The following is a 25,227-nucleotide window of genomic DNA, read 5'->3' as shown; positions in this document are numbered from 1 at the left end:
GTTGAAGTATCGATACACATTTTTGCATTTGGGTAATTTTTGTCTCTCCTCTAAAAGAGTTAAAGCTATAAAAAAGGGAGTTATGCCCCATCCCCTGCCTCCAAAAATGTAGGCTATTGGTGACAAAAAGCAAAATAAAACCTGTACAAAGCAAGCAAATATATATAAATAATATATTTACACATATAAATATATATTTATATATACTGTATATTATGTTTTTTTTGTACTACACAGCATCAGATGTTTCTTTGAATCCTAAAATATGTATCAGACAGGGTAAAATTAAATAAACAAAAGGTAAAAGAAAATGCACAAAAAGAAAAGAAAAGACTGAATGACAATAGCTGTCCCACACTCCTCTGATGAGCGGCCTCGTTAGTTGTCTTTTGCTAATGACCCAAGACCAGTTCCCTGGTTTTTGTTTGAATAGTTCTGATTAGGTCTCGGCTTAAAAGAAGCTGGTCCTAGTTCTGTAAAAAAAAGGGCAACTTTGAACCAGAGTCTGGCAAGGTTCTGGTCAGAGGTGAACGTTGCAAAGGAACTGAAGGAGGCAGGGCAGAGCCAAACAGCGCAATGAATATCTTACTTACATCTTAGCTCATTTTACACGTACAGTCGTGATCAAGGCACAGGGAGCTTCTACAAGTTACTTTTTTTCTTCAATAAAGTTGTACAAAATAATACATTTTACAGTCTGTACAAGAGTAATGAACCGGCACAGAAATAAAGATAGACAGGGCAAAACATAGGTGTGGACGGCGGAGTAGAGAAGGGAACGAGACAGAATATCTGAACAAGCTGTTCGACTTTTGCACACTTCCCCCAGCCCCATTCCCACATCAGAACATTTTCTCAGTCCCACCAGGTCAGTGTATAAGGATAAATCTGCAGCAGAAGAGAAGAAAAGGGCAGGAAGAGAGAGAAATGGAGAGAGAAAAAGAGAGAGTGATAACAGAGCAGGAGAATGATTAGGTATCTTGTGAAACAGAAGGTTTAAATGGTGCACAAATGCATATTTGTGCACAATGTACACCAACACACTGGGGAAACTAACAAACAGAAAAAGTGTATTATTACAGGAATATATATTATTTGTGTGTGTGTGTGTGTGTGAGCATATTATGACTATCTGTAAATGTACGTGTAAACGTGTACACACGCGCGCGCACGCGCGCACACACACATTTATATAAATATTTATATATATATATATATAGCTTTTTTTTGCACTGCATGTAATTCACTGTTCTGCATGAATCTATGCATTGTATGCTCTTGCCTCTTCTCTGTGTTGCATTTTGAGAAGAGAATCATGTGATGGGTCTTGTGTTCAAGCCATTCTCTGCTCCACACACTAAGCAACTCAGGGCAGAAAACACTCTAAATTTCCACCCCATTTTTTCTTTCCCAAAACAAGGGAAAAAAGGAAAAAAGAAGGAAAAGAGGTTTACATCAGTTTATCACGTTTCTTCTCCGTCAGTCTGTCCCATTTTGAGAGAGAAGGGAAGATGCCAGGCCCACTCAGGCACTAAAAGCTCAACTGGACCAAAGAGTGGAGGATCAAAATAGTGGTATGTTTATCAATGTGTCTGTGTTCTAGGCATATGATTAGAAACAGTTGATGTCATAGGATGTCTGTTGATGCCATACATAGGACTGTAGGTGAGGAGTAGAACTGCAGAACTGAGTGTGTGAGTACAGGTGTGAGTGAGTGTATGAATGTGTGTGTGTGTGTGTGTGTGTGTGTGTGTGTGTGTGTGTGTGTGTGTGTGTGTGAGTGTGTTTGTCACAAAATGTCTTCCTGGTCCTGAGCAGAACGTCAAAGTGTGGGCAAACATTCAGCTTAATGTTTTCTTTGTTCATTTTTTTTTTCTTTCCTCTCACTGTGTGTGTATGTATTCCCCTTTTACTCATTCAGCATTAGTGGCCACTGGCTGTTTTCTGTTGTTGTTAACCAGATTGCAGTCACACTTGTTCACCCATAACACAATCTTCTCTTTGCCCCTCAGCCTCAATTTCTCAGGATGGAGAAAACCTGTGTGTGTGTGTTTGTGTGTGCATGCGTGCGTGTGCATGTGCGCGTGCATGCGAGCATGTGCGTGCGCACAGGAGTGCCGGGAACTTGTAAGTAAGAAGTTTCACGGTTTTCATTTTTCGGGCATGAGTAGGGCAGGAGGCCTGTACGAAGTTCCGGAACAACGTCCTGTCAGTCCTGAAGTTCCCGATCCATGTCCTGTTAGTCCCGAAGTTCTGGAACCACATGCCATCAATCCCATGGCGATCACAAGAGCTCGTACTGGCGGAGGTGCATCCGCTGGATGATGTCCCGGCAGTCATTAAACACTCGGCGGATGTTTTCTGTGTCAACAGCACAGGTAAAGTGGGGGTAGCAGTAGTGCCGACCATCCCCACTTGCTGTACTGATCCTCTGGTGGATGAGAAAATAAAAGCAAATGAGTTTCAGATAAACTATACAGGTTATAAAAAAGAAAAAAATAAATATGTAATTAATGTATTTACTCCATTGTGGGATACCTTGTTTGGAAAATTCATAATCAATAAGTAAAATATTTGCTACAGTATGTGTGTGTGTACAAGCATGTACATGTATGCACAACCATATTGGATCAGCTGAACCCACTCACCAGGAACTCGTCCCGGATGAAATATTTTGCTCTTGTAACACGAGGGTCCTCCCCTAGCTCGGGTGTTGCTAGTTGAAATAAAAAGGAAGAAGAGCAGATCTCATAAAAACACACATACATGCAGACAGTGTACTCTGACAGTGAGCTGCCCCTTGGGTGTTCTGTGATTGTGTGAAAGAAAGAGGAGGCAGAGAGAGAGAGAAAGAGCGAGATGCACAGCAATACAGAGAGAGAGAGAGAGAGAGAGATGCACAGTCATACAGAGAGAGAGAGAAAAAGGAACCATTTAGTTGTTCTTACTGACCATCATCTGGTGTAGTGTAGCGTGCAAATTCAGGGAAGTATTCTTCTATTTTTGATTTGCCAGCCAGAACTTTCTCAGCTAGCAGGTCTTGCTTATTTAGAAAAAGAATAACAGAAATTGTTCGAAGCCATCTAGAGAGAGATAGAGCATTAGACAGAGCATTAGACAACTTAAAAAAGGCCAACCACATATTACCTGATAAACAGATACTGATAATTAAGGGTGACTGAAAACAACTAGATGAATCCCTTACCTGTTGTTCCAGATGTTCTTGAATAGGTTCAGTGCCTCCTGGAGACGGTTAGTTTGATTGTCTTCTCGAATCACCATGTTGTAACTGCTGCTGGCCACCACGAATATAATGGCAGTCACATCTACAATCACACATGCAAGATCTTCAGACTCACAATACTTTAGCAAACACAAGTGTATTTAGATGCTGATAAACACTCTAGGATATATTTTGGATGTATTCCTTCTTAATTCTGCCATGTGTATTGATTAATAAAGAAACTTCTATAATTAAATTGCCAGGCACCTTTGCTAATACAGAGTTGCCTAGCAGACATATTTCATATACAGTCCTGTCTAGAAATTGTGAGATGCAGCCTAAAAAGAATGGTGATGCAGCCTTCTGCTTTTACACTCCTAAAATCTGGAACCCTTTACCAATTTAAGCAGGTAAAAAAGTGCAAATTCAGGGAAGCATCTTTCCATATTCAATTTGCCTGCCAGAATCTTCTCAGCTAGCAGGTCTTGCTTATTTCCATTAGCATTGTTTTAGTTTATATTTTTATTATTTCTGTATTTAAATATTATAGAATTATTTGTTTTCATTACCAATCCAAAATTGATTTTGCTTTCCCTTTTTTAAAAATTATTTTCTGCTGTGAAGCACTTTGACATTTTTATGTATAAAAGGTGCTATATAAAAGTACTTAAATATTAAAAAAAGCACCCAAATAAAACAATAGAAAGCAAGAAGATGAAAGATTGACTGTGTACATTAAACTGTTAATTCATTAAAGATTTAAATTTAGCCCTGTAAATGCTTTAATCAGATCCACCAGCTTTACTTGAGAGAACAACCATCTCGCTGCCTATACATAGTTTTTATTTGTTTACTAAAGCTGCCACAAATGGATGTAAGAGCAATATTATATGATTCTGTAAAATACATCTCTAAGCCTTTGTGAATGACAAAACACTGTTAATCTGGTGTCACAATTATACAGTAATAAAATTTAAAGCATTTACCATTAAAGCATTGGATCCATTTCCTGCGTTCATCTCTCTGACCTCCAACGTCAAACATGCTGAGAATGAGAGAATGAGTGTTAAGTGCAAGAAAAGGCAAAGCATGCACAAAAAAGAAAATTATACAAATGCATTCCACCAAAGTGTTTTCCTTCTGCTGCTTCTCCTTTAGCAAAATTAAAACTGTCACCATTTCAAGAAAAGACATTTTGATCTTGAGAGCTTCTTAACAATTTTTCTTTTCAGGCCATGTGTCCTACCATTCCTGTGTGTTATTGTCATGTTGGGTCATCGTAAAAGAACAACAGAATGCTAGCCTGACTGACCATTGCAACTGGGTCCTTGTGTAACAGTCTATGGAACTTGATAAACAGGACTATATTAATAACAATAAATCTCACTTTCCTCATTCCTTAATGTATTAGCTAAATGAGTGGGGGGAAAACGGCACATGCCATAGTCTTACTCACTGAAAATTCACTTTGTCCACCTGGAACCTTGTCTCAAAAATCCCTGAAGTGAGTACTCTGCATCTCAGCAAGTCCTAAAAGACAGGAGACAAAAAGATGGAGATAATCAGAGCAAAAGAGAAGAAAAAACACAAAGAAAATTATTTTTCCACCCAGGAGAAGTCGCTAATAAAACAACAACAACAACAACAACAGTAGCCTCACATTTTACCTGATCAGTAGGTGTATAGTCACATTGTTTTATAGTATCAATCTTATCCAGGAAGCTGAAAGAGAGGTAGAGTTCATTAATAAAGTCACATTACAAAGGGAAATAAAAAGAATGCAAGCAAACATTCTTGCATAGTCTAAGATTCTTATACTAGATACTGACATGCACCCATGCTAAGATGTTTAGCACTGATCAAGCAGTGCTTCTGTGAAATTGGAAACCACAACATTTAATGGTTTGAAAACCTTTTTCAAAAAATACCTGAAAAGGACTTCTGCTGACATATTTCAGATAAACACATGGAAAGTCAGCCATTAGAAAATAAATTAACAAGAATGGAAGCTGCAGTGCCTTAAACAGACAGCAGGTGGCACATGTTTGTGCTGATCAAAGGCAGGGTTCTGAGTCATAGTGATCAGAGTATGCTCAGTCAGATGCCGCTCATGTCAATGGATCTGGTCTAGTGGGAGGAAACAGCGAGGGAGCAAGAGAACTAAAGCAGAACATAAAACAGAAATATACGAATGTCTGTCATAAAGAGAAATACAGAGAGAGATAGGGAAATATGTGAGAGAGAGAGAGAGAGAGAGAGAGCCCACGAGAGAGAGAGAGAGAGAGAGAGAGAGAGAGAGAGAGAGAGAGAGAGAGAGAGAGAGGGAGGAGGTAGCTGCTCTCTGATTTCAGCTGCTTTCAGAAGAGATAAAACATAATGGAAATGTACTTTTGGCTAAAACTAGTATTGTGACCAATGAGTGGTAGAGAGATAAACACAGCATAAATAAAATGTAAAAAAACACTCAGCAGATTAACTGTGGCTACAAATTTCAAGCAATAACCTTCTCTGAACATTGACCAAGGTGACACGTGTAAACAGAGACACAGACATCATGAGGAGGTAGGGAAGGAGAGAGGGTGAGAGAGACAGAGATAGAGAGAGAGAGAGAGAGAGAGAGAGAGAGAGAGAGAGAGAGAGAGTGTGAGTGAGTGAGTGAGTGAGTGAGTGAGTCTGAGAGAGACAGAGAGAGCGAGAGAGAAAGTGGGAGTTATGCAGCAGCCCCCAGTACAGCAAGAATGTGACACAGAGGGTTGAAATGTGACAACGGACCTGCAGGTCCCACACAGATAGAGGCCTTGGTCTGAGATCATATCCATGTGTGTGCATGTGTGTATTGCAGCTAAATGTGAATATATACACGAAATATACTTCTGTGGTAACACTTGATACAACACTTGTGACAGTGTTAAAATACCAATAAACAAACAAAATAGAGTCCGTTTTCCATGCTATACTCCAAACACACTTATTTCCATTTTGGTTGGTGTATTTCATGGCTTTGATGTGTTTTACTTCAAAATACATTTGAAAATGGAATGCATTACATTGCAGCCTTTTGTGACTGCACAGTGTAGGTATGATGTACATGCTAGGGGCAAACAGACTGAAAAAATAAAAAGCTATGATGAACCTACATAAGGATAAATAAAACACATCAGAGGCCACGCAAATCCAATCAATCCATCTGCGGTAGCTGCAGATCAAAACTAACAGGCTAGTCAGAAAATTAGCTACTAGCTGATTTGCTTCACCACTAGCAACCGTAGTATAATCTATAAACATGCCAAGTCCATAAACACAGCAAAAAGTAGATGGTGCAACTTTTATAAATAGTGACTATAAAAGCTTAAAAGTCAACAAAGCATAAAGGACCAGTACAATTCAATGAAACATAAGTGTTTATCCTAGTTCATAGGTAACCTAATTTTGAAGGTTTATCTTGTCACTTGAAAAGCCACACTAAGAGCTAAGATTTCAGTTGAGGTTTTATACTTCCATTTTGTACATAATTGTGCTTTTGGAACTTAAATGTCCTTCACTGATAATCCTAGCAATATTGTCTGGTAGCAAGATTCAGAACCAAAAGTCAAAAAGAATTTAAACCATGCCAGTAAATATTCAGTAAATACCCGGGAAAATAATTTGTGCACATTATTCCAATCCATCAATATTTTTGAGGCGATGCATGTCTCTTCTACAGTATTTTCCTATGAACAGACCTTATCTTTTTATGTTCTGTCTGGAATGTTTGGCATAAAACCCTACAGAAGACTTCCTCTCACATCAGTATATTTAGGACTGCTATATATACATTTTTAAGTCACTTAAATCTGCTGATACATTTATAAGACTTTAAAAATGCTAAAATTATGTGAAAATTGCAAAATAAATTAATTATCCAATTAATTAAATAAAATCTGAAATTGTTCAGTGGTGTAATTTTCATTTAGAAAGCAGGTCACACTTGTAAAATCTTAATTCTTCTAGTGCGATCAGACATTTTGCACCTTCAGAGATACCTTCAGAGATGCCCCACCCAGTGGCCCTGTAATTTGCACAATGAATGGACAGAAAGGACAGGAAAGAAAAAGAGAAGCAACACATGACAACAAGGAGGCATGGAGGGAGACGCAGAGAGAGACAGCTCCTCCGATCAGCATACATTATGAAAGATTCACAACAGACATGTAGACAGAAAGGTAGACAGACAGGCAACCTGAGTGCCCAGCTTTGTTCCCATAGCCCTTGTCCAACACCATATCTCAATTATAGCCTTTCTTTCTATTAATAGAGCTGTGCCAATAATATCTCAGCCTACCAGTCAGACGACACAACAATTCCTGCCTCTTGAGGTACACAAACCCTGAAAACGGTTCAGCAGCTACAACTGCAGCACATTGAGGCAAAGGAAGCAGCCAGACCTGAAGCCAAGCATATTTAAGCCCCAAAACCCGACCGAACAACAATCGGAGTATCTGACGGCCAAATGCAACAAGACTATAGAGCTGGACCTGAGCTAATTCTAGAAGTTTGTGAAAATTCTGCACTAGAATTCCAGATATTGTAGAATTTCTATGGAAGCAGTCAAAAACATACTGCATCAATGGATTGGGTGAGAAAATAAAATTATTTTTATCAGTTTTGCAGAAAGTCAATGCTCAAACAAATGAAAACCCAAAAACCTAGCTTTTAAGCATCCTTTTGAGAACCCACCTGAGAAAGAACATGGCATTATTAACATATACACTTAGAAATGGATGTATATGTGCAGTATTCCACAAAATCTAAACAAACTCTTGAGTGAAACATACAATAAATATGCAAAGGATAAAAAGAAAAAAATATATGCAAATGTATACACATGCTTATATATGACTGAACATTGCTCGTGCACATGTATGCGCATGCTCATACAGTCATTTGAATCATGTGACTAAATGTGATTTTTTTTTTTAACTAGAAGGGGTTCTAGAAGAAAATTTATTCACCCAGGTTAAAGCATGCAATAGAAACATTTTGAAGAAAGAAAAATTAAATATTCCAGTAAAAATTATTTATATACTTAAAACAAGCCTATATAAGCATATGTAATGCTTGCAAGGACCTCTCCCTTTATCCCTTTATTTTAATAATTTGAATGATGACTTGGAACTAACAATCACTCTGAAAATTTAAACATATTCTAAAGACAGTCAATGACAGTCAGGGAAGTCAGAGTTTTATACTAGGGAAGTACATTGAAAAAAAAAAATTAATTCACTTTTTATTTCCCATAAAACCACATTCTATCTTTACATTTTTTACTGAATTACACTGAAATCTTAGAATTAGTTATAACTGCTGTGAAACCCAAAGTTCACATAATGACACACATAAAATCCCACTGCAGCAGGGAAAATCTGACCATGAACAGTGAAATTCATGTATATAAAGTAACTACTTGAAAGAAAAAGGACACTTGCTAGGGAAAAGTACAATACAGATGCACCATGCTGACAAACCTTAGAATAAAGAACAAAACCTCTCAAATCTTATGATCAATTTCCATTTTATCTATTTCTTCAATCTACATTTGTTCTGTAAAAAGCAGCTTTCTAATTATAAGAAAAATACATTTATAATCAGAAAAAGGCAGAAAATGGTAAATGCATATAATATATAGAGAACAGTAGAGAAAACAATCTTTGAGCAGAAGTTGAAGTTGGCTGGTATTCTGCTATTGACCATTGAACTAACCTGTGCTGATAATCAAAACAGAGTAATAATGAAGATAATTTAGTCACATTTGCACCAAAAATAACTAAACAAACTAAAAAACAAAAACAAGCAAACAAATAAAACATACAAACAAACTGTCCACAGGAAATGAAACCTATGGACAGAGGGTGGGTGGAGTGGGGAGGGGAGGGGGCTGGCAGTGGATACCAAAAAAATATTTAATTTAGAATGCAGTGCTAAAGTATGACTGGAAATGTCCTAGAGTATCTTGCATATTCTTTCACACATATACACAACACAACTTTACAGTGACACAGAGGAGCAAAAGAGCGGGAGACCGAAGGAGAGAGGGAGCGGTGGAAAAGAAAGAAAAGAGAGAGAAGGCTGTGTCTGACATTACAGCGGAACTCCAAAAATAGCTCCCTGGCGCCCTGGCCTCCAGCTCGGTTGTCATAGCGACAGAACCACAGGCACTATAAATAGACCATCAGCTCCAAATCTTGTGTGACTGGAGAGAGGCCAAAGAGAGAGAGAGAGAGAGGGAGAGACAGAGGGTGAAAAAAAGAGACAGGGAGAGAACGAGAGTGAAAGCGAGAGAATGAGAGAGGGAAAGAGGCAGAGGGAGTGGGGGGATGGAGAAGAGTGAAAAAGTGAGGGAAGGCAAGAGCAAGGGGGAAGGGGAGAAAACAGGTTTGACTTAGAAAAAGAGGGAGGAGAGAAAAGAGAGAGCATGCAGGGAGGAGAGAAAACAGGATAAATGCTGCAGGATTAATGTGTGTAATGCAGAAGTATTTAAATGACAACTATGCATCATTTAGGAAATACATTAATGATTCACTTTACCATGCAATAAATATAGTAAAACGCTTTTAGAGTCAAACAGGTCTTTCTGAGAAACTTTCCAAAGTAGAATTTTCCTCTGCTGTTTATAATGACAGCCAAGAGAACAGAGTGTCCATTCTAAAAGTCCATTCTAGAGTCTGGGACCCTGACCCTGCATTAACAAAGACTTCAATGCTGGAGAATGTTTTGCTCTACCTCAGCATTCCTTTTATAACACATTGTGTTAATGGAGCAGTTTGTTCTTTAAATTTCATACTTTCTTTAAATTTACTGTTACTTATTTAACAAATGCTCACTAGCTGCATTTTCCTTTCATTTTATGACTTAATAAATTTTCCTTCTACTTAAAAATAAGTAGATTAGTGAGTATCAATAATAACTAGCAATTAGAAATGGCTGCATTCAAGTGTCTCAAGAGGAAAATTAAAATATTTAAAAATATTTTTGGGCACAGTATAGTAAAAAACTAACCAACCAAATGCACAAAGACAAAAAAAAAATCCTAAATCTTGTAGTTTTCACTTTCATTCTGTTCCAAAGATTCAGCCTTCCAATAACTAAATTCAGATTCAGTCTGGCAATAAACTGAATCAGATTCAGTTTGACATTAACCGAATAATAAATATTTGTGTATTTGGGCATCATCAAATTGCAAACAGATAAATGGGCAAAAACCAAAAAGCAAAATTTATTTCCTTCAAAAAAATTTTTTCCCCCCCCTTTTTTTTTTTCATGTTACTGTTGTGCCTTCTAATCTTACTCTTAAGAAGCCTTAGGCCACAGGTATCTTCTTTCAGTTTCAGATACCCATACTAAATATGCTGATTGATGTGAAAAACATTTTGGGTAAATGCAAAAATGTGCTTGTTATGCCATCAGAATCACTGTGCTTCCTAAATTTCACTTAAATTCTAGATTTTCCAAAATCTACAATGATTTGGTTTCTGGGTTTTCTCCTTCCTAATCTGCATTATACAGATTGGCATGACATGCTTGATGCTAAAGAACAGTATAAAACAAACCACTGGACTGCTCTAAAAAATCCAAGGTGGTGTTCCAGATATAGAATATCCTTAGTGCTAGACTAATAAATCTTATGAATGAGGCAATCAGCAGGGTAATTTTAATCAAAGAATAGGCTTCATCTGTAGCAGGGAAACCACTTTATTCATTACAGAAGCTGTATTTCATTGCCAGAGTAAGCCAGAAAAAGTCATAAAGCCAAAAGGGTTATTTTACAGCATAAACAACTAGGCTATCATATATAGAATTCTTTAAAAACCTTATGTGGGTTCACCATCCAATATTCAACATTCAACAAATAATCATGGCATATTTTTAATTATTTTTCCAACTTCAGCCATGTTTCAAGAAGATCTGCACAAGAAAAAATTATCTTGCATTTCTGAGGCACATGACAATAGTGTAAGGGACAAATAAGGGAGTCTTATAACATCTACAAATACAACAAATGATAGAAAACAATGCCATATGCCATTTATAAACTGAAGCTGCTCCACTAATATTAGCTGGTGAACTGCAATCACAAAATGGACAAAATAGATTTATTTGCATTTTCTTTCTGTGATATGCAATTCTACTAAATAATCCCACACTTTGGACACACGTCCTATGCATGGTATCCAATTACCATGATCAAATTTATTGGAAAAAACAGTGCAATGTGTAAGTAACTGGACATTGACAATTTTGCTTTGTACCCCAGATTTAAAATGAAGGGGGGGGGGGGGGGGGGGGGGGCAGCTTCATGTGCAGATTGATGGCTTAATCTGAGGTAAGTCTGTATCTGTCATTCATGTAGGAAATTAAGGTATTTCATCACCATCCTCCCTTTTAAGGGCCTAAAAGCTGTCGGACAGTTGGATGCTCAGTTTCTGGCCAGCCATGTCATCGCATCTTTATTCCAAACATGATTAACAAAAGTGTTTTAGATTTGAGTTCATTTATCCACAATGCAGATCATCAAGAGGTGACAAGAGTTAAAGTTGATAGAATATTCAGAAAACTGGAGTCGATTGCCAGTATTGTCTACTAAAGCAGACCAACATGAAGATAAAAAAATTCAAATCAATAAAGCCATCTTACAGTTTGCTAAAAAGTGCTTACAGCATGTACATCTGGGATGAGAGCCTTATGAATGGAGTGGATAGGTATCAGCAGCACCTTTACAGCAGGACACTGACCCAAAACACACAACTAAAGAAACCGCAGAGAGCTATCTTTTGATTTAGCCAAAAATAGAATTTTCCTGACTGGCCAAGTCAATCACTTTAACCTGAACATCAGAGTTCAACAATACAGGGAAGGCAAAAAGCCTGGGAAATGGGCAGGAGCTAAAAATGACTGCATTTTAGGCCTGGTGCAGAATTACCAGAGGAGAACCAGAGGCTGGTAATGAGGCAGTCATCACAAATGCAAAGGATTTGCAATCAAGTAACAAACATTTCTGAGATTTCTGCAATTACTTTTTTGTAGTTGCTTTAGGTCTCCTGAAATAAGGGAGACATTAATGTTTAGCCAATACAGATGTAAATACGCTTATATTAAATTTGAAACTTTGCTCTTTAATCGCCAAAGTCAATGTTTCAATTCAAATCCAATGTGCTGGAGTATTCGAGAGTGCCCTACTATCAATCAACTCCAACCACATATTGGAGCTGTGATGTCTGAAGTCTCACAAACTTGCCCCACCCTCTCGCTTGTGATTGATTATTTTACCAAAGCTTTGTCTGGCACTTTGTCTGGCACTGTAGAAATCATCTGCTAGGTTACAAAGATAAATAACCTGTAACAATTTATGCAAAGCAAAGCAAAGCAAAAAAAAAAAAAAGAATGTGTATGAAAATATACGAAACAAGCTGTGTTACCTGAAAAAATGTAGCTGAGGTTGTTCATGCTTTTTTGTTTACTTTTTCTGTTATAGTCAAAGACCCTGCAATTTTATGGATAAATCATACAAATTTATTTAATTCATTTTTTTGAAAAAATAACATTTGTTTGACAAAGTAGCCTAAAACAATTATTCAGGAAAAAGTGAAAACCTGTCTTGCTGTCTTTCTCTTTCTCTCTGTGACGAATCAGCCTCAGACATTTTCAGTCCCTACAGTGATCCCACTACTAGGTTAACTAATGGAGATGAAAAAAGGAAGGCAGCAGCAAAATGGTGGTGATAGAACTGGGAGAAGAAACCAAACACAAACATTTATGGTCAAGCTACTTGACTAGTCTTATTGTTAAGGGCTTTTCTTTCTTTCCCTTTTTATGCACACCATTTCTGAGAGCTAGCCTGCATGATCTTTCTCTATCAATGTCAACAATCATTCCAACTAAAGAAACAAAGAAAAACACACATGCACATGTGCACACGCGCATACACACAGCACCCGACCACATGGGTGTGCATACAAACACACCACGTGACAGGAAGAACCTTCACAACAGTCAGACAGAAAAATGAGCTCATCATGGGGCATCAGTGAAATTGAATTTTCTGCTTCCCTCTCTCTCTCTCTCTGTGTGCATGAGCACATGTCTTAAATTGCACCATCATTCCCCTCTTCCACCCTATTCAGCCTTCCACCTTTTCGACTCTTCCTCCATGGAGGAGTTGTTTGGTAGACACATACTTTTTGCATCATTGCCATTTCCTTTCCAAAGAAGCAAGTAGCTAACATTTCTAATTTCTACTTATTTTTTTAAAGAAATACCAGTGTTACACTCCATCTTCTTTCCCTCTGTCTAGATCTCTCTGTAAATCTTGCCTTCTTTCTCCCCTCACACACACATACAAGCTCTGTCTCCTTGTGCAGTGACTGAGTGAGCGAATGAGTGAGTTAAAAATAGCTCTCCCTCTCTTTCTCTGCTCTCCGTTTACATAAGCACACAGGGAGGAGGGGGCACTTCCGGTCTAAAAGGCTCAGCCCAGGGTCTCATCCACAACAAGCACCAGCGGCTGCTTGAGCAGACAGGACACACACAAACACACACGCAGGCACACGCATGCATATATAAACATACATGCACATACAAACACATACATATACACACACATAAGCACAAAGACATGCGTGCACATGTATGCACACATGCACCATCATTTAGGTTTTTTTTTTTTTTTTTTTTTTTAATATATTCACATTTGTAACCAGTTACTAAACCATTTCCTGAAAACATTTAATAAATACTATAAGTTAAATAAGTTGAATAAGTTAATGATCTCTGAAATTATATTTAAAATATAATTCTATTTAAAATATATTTAAAAGTAGCCATTGGTTAGTTTAATCCGTGGCTTAGGGTAATATTTTATAGACTGCCATAAATGAGGGATGAGACAAAAAGCACCAATGTTTGGACACAGTTAAAACTAGGAACCATTCTCTAATTTACAACATGTTGCAATTAAAAAATAAGAATGAAAAAAACAAGCAAACAAAAAAATAAGAAACGCAAACAAAAACAGGCCAAGAATGAAAATCCTACACAAGCATACTTAAGTGTGCATTAATGTCAGCTCATAAACAGACAAACACTAGACAGACAAATAGTAGATATCTTTAACTCGGCCACATCAAGCAACATACCAATGATTAATACAGATAGGATAGCCTTCAAATAAATGGAGAGGGAAATAAATGTCCAAGATATTAGTGTAATCATTTCACGTCATCCAGACCAGTAAGAGCTACAACTGTGTACACTAACACCAGGTTAGTGAAACACCATCTGTTAGGAGACTTCTGAAGGACACAGATGTGCCCCAGCAGATACAGACAGACAGACAGAAAGAGAATGAAGCATGCTTTGTGTATTCAATAAAACGCTATACTCACTACTGAGCACAGTCAATCAGCTGGTACTCATTGGATCTCTCAAAACAGGCCCTCACTCCCTCGTCCTGCCACAGGGTCTTTGTGTGTTCATAAAACTCCTGCCGAAGGGGTGAAAACAAGGTTCACAGTGTGAGAAAAATGGCAAAAAGGCAGACCAGAACAAAAGAGAATGATCTAATAAATGTTATTGACATATGCTAATTTCTGATATTACATTTATTTCGCCAAAATGTGAATACAATCGGAATATTAGAATTTATAGTGAACAAGAATCAGACATACATTTTACTACCACATTAGTGAGATTTATTTATTTTTTTAGATGTATTCATTTTGTTCAAAATGTCTTAACTATTAGCGTGTGTGTGTATATATATAGATAGATAGATAGATAGATAGATAGATAGATAGATAGATAGATAGATAGATAGATAGATAGATAGATAGATAGATAGATAGATAGATAAAAACAAGTATATTTCAATTTCCTTCTGTAGCAACATCATAGTATGATTGAGCTACTGCTGGTCTGAGCCATGTTTGCAAGATATTTGGATCAAGACAAAATTCCACAGACTTTTACTGGGTAATTTTAAGTCTCAAAAAGGTAAACTCATACCATCCTGCTGCATTTGACTTCTAGACAGAGGAACATTCTCTGATACATTAAATCACTTCATAGTCATATATGTCAAATTCCACAAGAACACAAACAAGAACACAAGTTCTCAGTCAGAGGTAGGTATTTTGATGAATAGCTTTTCTGATAGAGGCCATTTTAGACACACTGTTTTCAAGCAACAAGTGAAGGTTTTATTTGATGACGGTCTCATTCGAGTCATATCTAGTTAACATCTGTATAGGGTTATATAATCTTTTTGAATGCCAACTTCCAACCATGTAATTCTGAATAGCTAGTGACACCATTCTCAAGCATGGTGCCAACATGGCCCAGTACAAGGCACTGGCACCATTGCATAGGCACTGACTGTGGACATGGAAAGTCTGCAGTAGCCCCACTAAGCCTCCCAATAACCCAACACATGGGTAACCTGGGGTAAAACACACTGGGGTAACCCAGGGTGCACATGGCAAGGTGCATCCATGTCTGTCCCCTTAACTCACTCATTTGTAGGAACAATGCTTTCGCTGTTCAAACTCATGGATTTCTACATGATCCAGTGATATCTAAGGTGGGGTTTGCATGTTTGCTTATTTTGCTGACTGCTGCGCCCTTTTCTAATTTTTTTTCAATTGGAGCAGTGCATTTTGCTCACTCCTTTAGTTTGCTGGTTTAGTACACAGTGCACCTTGTGTTTTATGTGCCCTGGTTCACATTGGAGCGACCGAGGAACCTACATAATTTTTGTGTGTGTGGCTCAATCAGACACATTGGAAGCAGGCCTTGAGTGGCAGTTGTAAACATGCAGCAGAGGACTGGGGCTGCAATCGCAGTTCAGACTAGTACTTAAGACATCAGACTACTGTTTATCATTTACATCACCCAAAAATGGTGGACTTCACCTATTAAAGACTTAAAACTAAGCAGTCTCATGTTTATAGTCAGAGGTATATTAAAGTATATCAAAACTTACTGAAGAATGACATCTGCATCCTTCCCTCTGTTGAAGCCAGAGGTTTCATAAATTAATTGTTTGTATGACAATCAAGTTCATAGATCTCACATCCATTCAGCTATAGCTAATCTGTCAATAACAAATGTACACAACATCCAACCTATGGTGCTTTTTCGGTAATCCACAAAGAAATATAAAAAGGTTTCTATTCAGAAGTTAGCTCAGTTAGTACATATCAGATAAATATAACAACATACTGCAAGCATTAACAATTTAAAAGTGAAATATTCCTGTTAATACAGTTTTCCTTGCTTTAACTAATAAAAAGTTTGATAATTAGCTGATGCTATATTGATGCTTACATTAGACTGCAGTCTGCTTTGCTTCTGTCACCAATTTGACATTAACAAGAGTGCAACGATTCGTTGGCGTGATTAAAATAAAAAATATATAAAAATTCATAACCTATAAAGTTGGACATCAATATAACAGTGACATCAATATACCAATGTAATCAATCATATTCAACAGGCTTATCATCACGAATATTACAAACGTTATGTCCTCTCTGCAAATATATTCTCATGACTGAAAGGTCCTTCCTGCAATGCCACAGATCATGTTCACTCAGCACATGGGTTATTAACAAATCTTAAGACTGGACCAACACCAGAGTCATGGTACTAAGCAATCATCAGCCACTGCACCACTCTACCCATGCTCACATCAGATGAGATGTCGTGTAAACAGACCTGGTGTTCTTTATTTGCTCACTTTATATTACTATTACTGATGGAGATGAAAGTTTTAGAGTTTTAAAAGAAATTCATACACCTACATAGTGGAAGACACTCAAATGACAGATATATTACTGGCTTGATTCCTGCTTTGAATGAGGTTTTATTCAAATTACTTACACTAATTCAAGTTACTGTTGTTGAGAATGATGCCATTTGTTTGGTGCCTTCCTGTTTTTACTACACAATAGAAAAAAAGGCACTGTCAAAAATACACAAATAGTGCCAAGCCATAATAGGATCAACTTGTAAATGTTTTATAATGCTTTTACAAAGGATAAAAATTCTATTATTACCAAAGCATTATTTAAATTCCTTATATGCATGGGAGAGGGCATGTTTTTAAAATTAAAATGAAGTGTTTCAACTGTGGCCTATGGTGAAAATGGTAATAAATGGTAATGGTAATGGTAATAAAATCTCCTTTGCACAAGGAAAAATATCTTTGAAAATCATCTGATTATGAAATTTCCCTCATGACAGGTATAACCAATGATTACAACTATTAAAATATTTGTTGCATCAACTGTAGTGCCAAATCATGTTTTTTGTGTATTTGACTGCTTTTCTAGCTTGCTAAATATGTCTAACTTGTGTGCATTTTATAAAAAGAGCTTTACTGCACAAAACTTTTCTAACAGACACCAGCCGAAAACTAAAGCTAATACTTTTTTGGATGCCATGTTTAACTGTAGCCTATTTTCAAAGAAAATTACATCACGATGCACTCTTTCTCCCAGTCTCTGCATTCTGGCTTATGGTAAAGACTTGACAACAGTTCTAGCATAAGAAAACCATAAGAAAAACTTGGTGAATGCCGTCCATGTAATTGCAATCAGGACTTTTCTCTTTTTTTCTGTAAGGGGAAATGTCATCTTGTTGCACATACCTATACCTAGACTAAAGGTCTGCACTACATGATATGATGCAATATGATGTAACAAGATAATGACAAACAGAGCTATCACATGCATTGTTACCAAATTAATTTTTGTGGTTGTTGAGTTATGGAGAGCGGAAAGTCACAAACTACAAGGGAAAATGGACATTCCCGACTTTACAGCACAAAGTGACATTGCTGGACCATATTATATAGTGTTCTCTTTTGTCTAACTTTCTCTCACAGAATTATCAGCAGCCAAATCAATCAGTTACACTGATTCCCATCTCACCCTGAGGCCAGGGGGTAGTGGGAGACTAGGGTGGAGTGGTAGCTTATGGTCTTCAGTAAGCTAATAGCAAAACTACATCCATCTCCTGTGCTCAATTCTGAAAATAAATGTAACACTTAAAATGCTAGCAAAAGCGCATGGACAGCATTTACTTGTACCTTACCTTCAAAGCATTCACACAAAATAAGAATATAAACAAAAAATACACTGCTACACAAGATGGCTTCAACTCAAGCTACACATTACATGCTGACAGTCTTTAGCTAATGGCTAAATGGCTAGCAAACGGCTACATACTATTTAATGGCTTATTCTTAAAAAACAAACAAACTAATAAATATATCCACCATGTGTCATCAATACATTTATTTAAAAACACATGCAGACAAATATGAAAAAAAGCATAAAAAATACTAATGTTCACCATTAGCAACTGGCCTAGAGCACACTGATAACACACAAGTCAAGCATGAAAGGCAGAACTTGCTCAACATCTTTTCCATTATAAACCAAAGGAGCCCCAGAGCCCCAGTCAGTTGTAATTAAATGAGACACAAGCCCAGTGGGCCAGATTAGGGTCTCTCCCCTCACACCACAGGAACAAAGCTCTTGTCTGGGTGAGAAGAGAACAAGAAGGTCTTGAACGACACTAGAGGAGCATATGAGATTCTCTAAGGAAGCATTTAGAGGTTATTACAGGTAATCAGTAGTAATGAGGGCTGTGCCATGACACCTCAAGGACAGACACCCCTCCCTCAGGTGGGAAGCTTATTCAATTCACCCGTTTGACATCCCAGAAGAGTGAACAGGTGGAGGATACAACTATGGATAAGGCATTTATTCTTTCGCTTTCTCTCACATGCATGCATGCACACACACTGTGACAGGTGCACATACCCACACTAATGGATGGATTGTACCCAGACAATTTAGCATTATACGCACCGAGGTGAACTCAAAGTCCTTCTGATTGGCTAAATTGAGAACGTACTCAATTCGAAACTGGTTTGCTGGATAGGCTAACTTGACTGGAGGTGCCAAATTGCTCATTGCTGTCACAATAGTCTGCAGAAAAACAAAGATGATTCAGTCACTCAAAACATATCTTTACATACAAAACTTCTACAGATTTCAATAAAGAAAGGGAGGTCATTAGGTGAGGTTCTAGAAGGATTATTAAGCTCCTAGAAGGGTCATCACTTACCTCTATAGCTTCTTTTATATTATTCTTAATGTCTTGAATTTTCTGTTTTTTCTCTCTGTAAACCAAACAGGTCATCAATTGTAAACATTTACTTGCACTATAGACGGTGTGTATTCTGTTGACCCATTTTCAGCTAAATTCCTATTGCTGAGATTCTAGTGCTTTATATGCTCTTGCCCAGATGCTTGCTGTCCACAGACCATGAGTGTGATGAGCTCTACAATCATGAAAATAGCTAAAATCATTTAAAAAAGACTTCACCTATTTTTGTCCAACAATATGGTGCAGCTCATGAGCTGGTTGCTGAAATTACTTCAGCTAACACTTTAAAATGTGAACCACACATAAGACCAATTATTGTTAATACTGTTAACAATATGACATCAATATGAGAATATGACATCAAATGTTTACAGCTTAGAAAAAAAATATATTTTACACATGTAACTTCTACAGAAAAAACTGAACATGTTTATTATTGAACATGTTTATTATTCAAATTGATCTTTTAAAAATCCTTAGATTGGTTCTAGTGACTCAAAATGAAAGAAAAAAACTCCTTCAGGTGGACAATCAAAGTTGTTCATGTTGCCTGGAGTCATGTGGAGTTCATGTGGCCCTTTGGGTGGCACATAAATGGCTACAATTAAATAACTTTTTACTGCAGCCAGAAAACAAGCATATCTGTCAAATTGATCGAGCATGATGAAAACAATATACATTTGCCTTCATTCTGATCAGAGTCCAATCTCTAAACAGTTTCTAAATTTAAACCTACAATCCAACTTCTCTTTGCTTCTAAACTTCCTCCAAGTTCCTGTCACTGTATAACACAGCCATACCGCTTGAGCCCATCAAAAACTAGCTTTCCTTAATGAAATGCTAAATTAAACCATGTTATAACTAAATGTCTTTCTAGTCTTGGCAACAGAATATTTGACAGAAGTATCTGCTGTTCAAGAACCAGTCTTGCTAAAGTAGTGCCAGGGCCATCCCTGCCTCAGTTTTTCCTACAAGAAAATACAGTACAGACATTTTCCTTATGTCTTATAGGGCTAAAAATAATAATAATCCAAACCAAAGCAGAATCTACTGTTTAAGCATTCCAGATCAGGTTAAATTTTAAAATATAAAAGTCTTTTAGATGTGGTTTATTTATAAGATATAAAATTATTTATCTGATATATGTACATAATGAAATATCATGTCAAAAGGCTGTGAGAAATTGGTTGTGTCAACAAAATGATATCAAACATGTCACAATCAAATACTTATCAATATTATCTAGAATCATCCAAAAAGAGGGGTAAAAGGTTATTCATCTGAAAATATAGCTGCAAATAAATGTAAACATTAAGTGCAATAATGGTAAAAAAAGGTACTAGCAAACTTTCTGGAAACTGTATTTCAGGTAGAGAATCAAAAGTTTATTAGGGGATTTCTTATTGTTTGGCAAATATAACAAAACATAGGAAGACATAAAACAATTTTACTTACTCTGCATTGAAGCCATTCACGTGTAAAATTCGCATCTGTTTTACTATAGTGCTTTTGCCTGATTCTCCAGCCCCTAACAGAAAAGAGGAGATACAAAGCATGGGGTGGATATCAGGTCATTGACACATTAGTAATACAAATATAAGCAGTTTAAAATTACGCTTAAAAAAATAATCACTTCCCAGTTACTCAATATATCCCCTTTGCTGACTTTCCCCACCCCCCTTAATCTGATAAATACCCCACTAGACATTCAGTACAAGGTGATTTGCATTTGTACATGATCCTTTCAAATTTAATACAATATTTTCCATTATTTCAAATTGAATGACCAATTACTTATTACCCAGAAGGATTGTGAGAATTTTGATTTTTGAATCGGTTTTTATTGCTATGCCAAAGAGCTTTGAAATCATTGAAAAAAGACAAGATGAATATACCTGACAATATATCTTAAGAGCTATACCAGAGCATTACCAGCAATTTATTGCCATGTACTGCAGTGTGCTTTGTGAGGATGATTGACTTTCAGGCAAAACAGATCATATATGGTGCCCTCTGACTCCATTTCTAAATGTAATATTCAGTAAAGTCTTGGTTACACCACTGGGCTCAACTAACAAAAGTTACAGTCAGCTCTGAAATATGTTGAAAGAAGTTTAATTAAAATGGAAAGTGACTCTGCATCTAAGGGTTAGTGAGAGTCAGCCATCAGTTATACATCACAAAAAAAGAAAAATGAAAACATACAAACCTATTAGGAAGGGCAATGTGAGTACATAAAGGGTACATGTAGATAACAATACTAAACAAATGTCTATTGTTGGCCTTTATTGTGGCATTGCATAAAAAACCCAAATCTTCAGCTGTGCTGACATTCACAATTACCAGTCAAATCCATGAAGCACCATCGACTTAAAAATCCTTGAAAACCTTTATTTATCTGTAGGCCCCACATACTGTGAATAAATGGCTAACATCCACTCATTATTAATAGATTATCCTATGTGCAGAAAGTAGCTTATTGCATGTGGGAGTCTGGTAATGAAACATGGTTCGTACAGTAAAATACAATTTGAACAGTACACAACCCATGTTCTACCCTGTAGTATTGCCTACTTTGTGGAATCATGGAACTCTACATGCGAGTCGTGGACACAGCTTCTCATATACTCTCTCTACTGCCTGCGGTGCCTTATCTTAGCCTGATTAGCCTGAGTCTTGCTGGGCATTAAGACAGTCAGAAAAATATTCCATCAGTTAAAAATAAATAAATAAATAAATAAAGGCTGGAATTATACTAATTCGAGTAATCTCAACCTGAGGATCATATGCAACAGGAGCTCAGTGAATTATTGCAGGTTGTCATTATATTTACTGGTTACTTGCTCAAAAAAAGTAAAGAATAAATAGAAGAAATAGGACAGGGTTCAAATTGAATACCCTATAGCAGGTATAAACCATGAAACTGCATATATTTCGATACATAATCAGAATTAAATAATTACTATATTACAAGAAATTAAGATGTCCATAACTTTAGATTATGAAGACAACATTGCAGTTATGATGTTGTATTTTAGTTGGACCAAAACCTAACAGGCAAAATTCTATCACATAAACTGCATAACACAAGCATTATAGTACATTTAGCAAAATACCATTTGCTCATAGCTTATGCACTTGTTTATGTCTTATACACTTATACTGCAGTAAACTATGAGGACTTAAGGGAGTATTTTTGGTAAGGCTGCCACTTCAAACTAACTCTGTTCCTGTTATTTCACAGATTCACCTCACTGCAAAGGAATGGTTGAGGAGGTACATTCAAAGCCATGAGAATGGGATGATTCCCAAGATTCAACCTGGGATAAATGATGTGAGGAAATCAAACCCCACCACCAAACAGAATTGGTGTAAACCTATTGTTTTGATGTAAACTGCATTTGGGGTTAATTAGATAAAACCTATTCTTCCAAACCGATCTTTGATACTACACAAAACCAATATTGAACCCATTTCAGCTTTTTTTTTTTTTAAACAAAAAAATGGAAATATAATGGAAATATAAAATTAAGTAAACCACCCAGGATAATCTGTGATGATTTTCTTTAGAAAAGCAAAAACAGAAATAAAACAATGAGAAAGGTCAGCTACAGCTAATAGGTTATTTACATTAGTATCATATTCTTCAACATTTTCAAACACTTCAGTGAGGGGTTCAGCATATTGCTTATCACTATGTTGAAGAATATGATACTAATGTAAATAACATCTAGGCTTTTAAAGTAGGCTAACAGAAAGTTACATTAACAAATGCTGTTAATGGCAGGAATTTAGTTATGATTATGATAAAGCATAATCCTACTATATCAAAAATTGGTGGTGTTAGCTTTATCTGTATCAAACTCCTTCACATTATTTGTACTCCGATCAGCCAGGCCCAAGTCTGCATTATCTGACACAGTAAGCCCCACTTAACTCAAATTTGGGTAGAAGAGTGATGCAGTTATATGTCTAACAGTTATATGTCTACGCCTACAGGACCGGTGCCCTGTGAGCACAGTTCAGGGATCTGTACAAATAAGCATGAACACATTCACAATCTGTCACTTCTCTCTCACAAATATTCCAGTCATTTCAGATAAATTACCAGGTCATCACAAAGCATTTGTTCATATACATACATTTGTAAGGCATAGCAGGACTTCTGCATTCAAAGGACCTACCTAACAGTAGTAGTCGATGGGTCGCTCTGTAAATCTGTTTGTCTTTCTGTAGCTGTTTTTCTATCTTTTTGTTTGCTTCTCTCTGTGCCTTCTCCTCATTTCGCTGGTCTTCAGTCTTACTGTTTCCCAAACAACCCATCTTCCCCCCCCCCCCAAACAAAACCCGAACAAACAACAACAAAAAACAAGTAGGGGGGGGGAGGGGGGGTTGAATATAACGTGTAATCAAATCTATGCAAATTTCTTGATTGGCTGCCGATCAAAACACATTAATCGAGAATTGTGACATTTATACCTGTATAAACACTCCCTTGAATAAGAATAACGTACAAGGATGTAACAGGACCAATCTTTAAATGGGAGTAGACAGTAATATCAAAGCTATTACGATGGGAAACTATTCAGCTTTAACTATAGGCGAGGAGGGCTTGTAGTGGTAATGAAAACACCAAGGCCGGCCTTTAGACGGCCGAGTCCTATCGCGCTACCACAATATCCGAAATCAATTATACAGTTGTATTTAGATGTGAATATGCATCCACTGCAGCCTTCGTCGTTACATGAATGGTTTTGTTTCGGTGTTCCCACGATGTTTTATAAAAGCATAGAAATCCAAAGTCGATTTAGTAAATTTCCCGTTGTGAATCCATAGTCGGCTCTCCAAAATGACGACTGTAGCCACCACTCATATCAAAATCATTAATAACTCCACGAAACGTATTTCTTCGGTCAGATCCGTTCACCACAACACTGTGAGAGGCAAAGGGGAGATTGAAAGGGTGGCTAAACATTAAAAAATAAATATTTCCACCAAAATGACGACATGTGGATCATTCCGCTTTGCACTATTGTCGACATGAACCTTTAAACTCCGCTATGAAATGATGTGTCAGATAGAAAAATAAAATTCCCGTAGTTGAATTTATTTTCCCCTTCTATTCTGCAATGGTAGCTGAGCTGTCCAAATCAAGAGGCCCTTTTCGTCTTCTCCGTTAGCTGCTGCAATTTGAATTTCTTCTCACATCCGTAGACTGACTTAACACAAACGACAATCCTTATGGTTTTTACCACAGCAGATGCAGTTACATCTATTCCAGAGAACGTAATTTTAGAGAATACTTCGTTATTTTACCGGGTATCGTAGGCAGAGTCCGCTGTCAGGCTAAGCTTTGTATCCCATTTGAACTCGGGTGGTAGGTAGGCTATGCATGTGCATTTAGATACATGAAGATAATCTATTTAAAAGGACAAATACCGCAATGACAGCAATTTCTTCATGGACGGAGCGTGTTGCTGTTCAGGTAGACGCGATCGAATCCTTTTGTTGAAAGTATTTTTGGCAATTTTTCCTATAGTGAATTGTACATTGAGATAGATAGCGTTGAAGAGATGGGTGGGGCAAACAGCTCTCATTGAACCCTGTGTACGGGCAGTGGCTAATCACATGACAGCCAGAAAACGTCAGCAAGTTGCGATTCTGCAGAGAAAAGGCGCCCTCTTTAAAGACACGATCATGTTTAAAGTTAATACAGTTTGCTACACCAAAAACGTTTTTTCTTTGACCAGCTGTCTTTGAAACAGGGTAAACGTAAACAAACAAACAAACACACA

At 37.1% G+C, this 25,227-nt stretch overlaps 1 protein-coding gene across 3 annotated transcripts; it reads right to left on the bottom strand.

Moving 5' to 3' along the window:
• Positions 1–1,294: 1,294 nt before the first annotated feature.
• Positions 1,295–25,009, bottom strand: gnas (GNAS complex locus). 3 transcript variants are annotated; one of them, XM_027010742.2, is made up of 14 exons: positions 24,749–25,009; positions 23,617–24,366; positions 20,888–20,960; positions 19,391–19,445; positions 19,132–19,251; positions 16,236–16,262; positions 14,641–14,738; positions 4,891–4,945; positions 4,680–4,753; positions 4,210–4,268; positions 3,206–3,326; positions 2,953–3,083; positions 2,649–2,716; positions 1,295–2,431 (listed from the first exon to the last, which is right to left on the bottom strand). In XM_027010742.2, exons 2-14 carry the CDS (start codon positions 23,753–23,755, stop codon positions 2,285–2,287), a joined length of 1,167 nt encoding a protein of 388 aa, XP_026866543.1. In that variant the 5' UTR covers positions 23,756–24,366; positions 24,749–25,009; the 3' UTR covers positions 1,295–2,284. The 3 variants fall into 3 exon arrangements, with proteins under 3 accessions (XP_026866543.1, XP_035379807.1, XP_026866544.1); XM_035523914.1 differs by having other exon boundaries at positions 24,872–25,009; XM_027010743.2 differs by lacking the exon at positions 16,236–16,262 and having other exon boundaries at positions 23,617–25,009.
• Positions 25,010–25,227: the final 218 nt, after the last annotated feature.

The sequence above is a fragment of the Electrophorus electricus genome, chromosome 3 (assembly GCF_013358815.1).
Source record: "Electrophorus electricus isolate fEleEle1 chromosome 3, fEleEle1.pri, whole genome shotgun sequence".
NCBI lineage: Eukaryota > Metazoa > Chordata > Actinopteri > Gymnotiformes > Gymnotidae > Electrophorus > Electrophorus electricus.
This window is presented reverse-complemented; position numbering and strand designations above follow the sequence as displayed.

What these genes read in the sequence shown, in the direction of transcription:
- gnas (XM_027010742.2), bottom strand. Translation starts at nt 23,755, where the DNA reads ATGGGTTGTTTGGGAAACAGTAAGACTGAAGACCAGCGAAATGAGGAG. An exon ending in CCATCGACTACTACTGTTAG is followed by an intron (nt 20,961 to 23,616) that starts GTAGGTCCTTTG and finishes CTTTTCTGTTAG; the next exon opens with GGGCTGGAGAATCAGGCAAA. An exon ending in CTACACTACACCAGATGATG is followed by an intron (nt 2,717 to 2,952) that starts GTCAGTAAGAAC and finishes TATTTCAACTAG; the next exon opens with CAACACCCGAGCTAGGGGAG.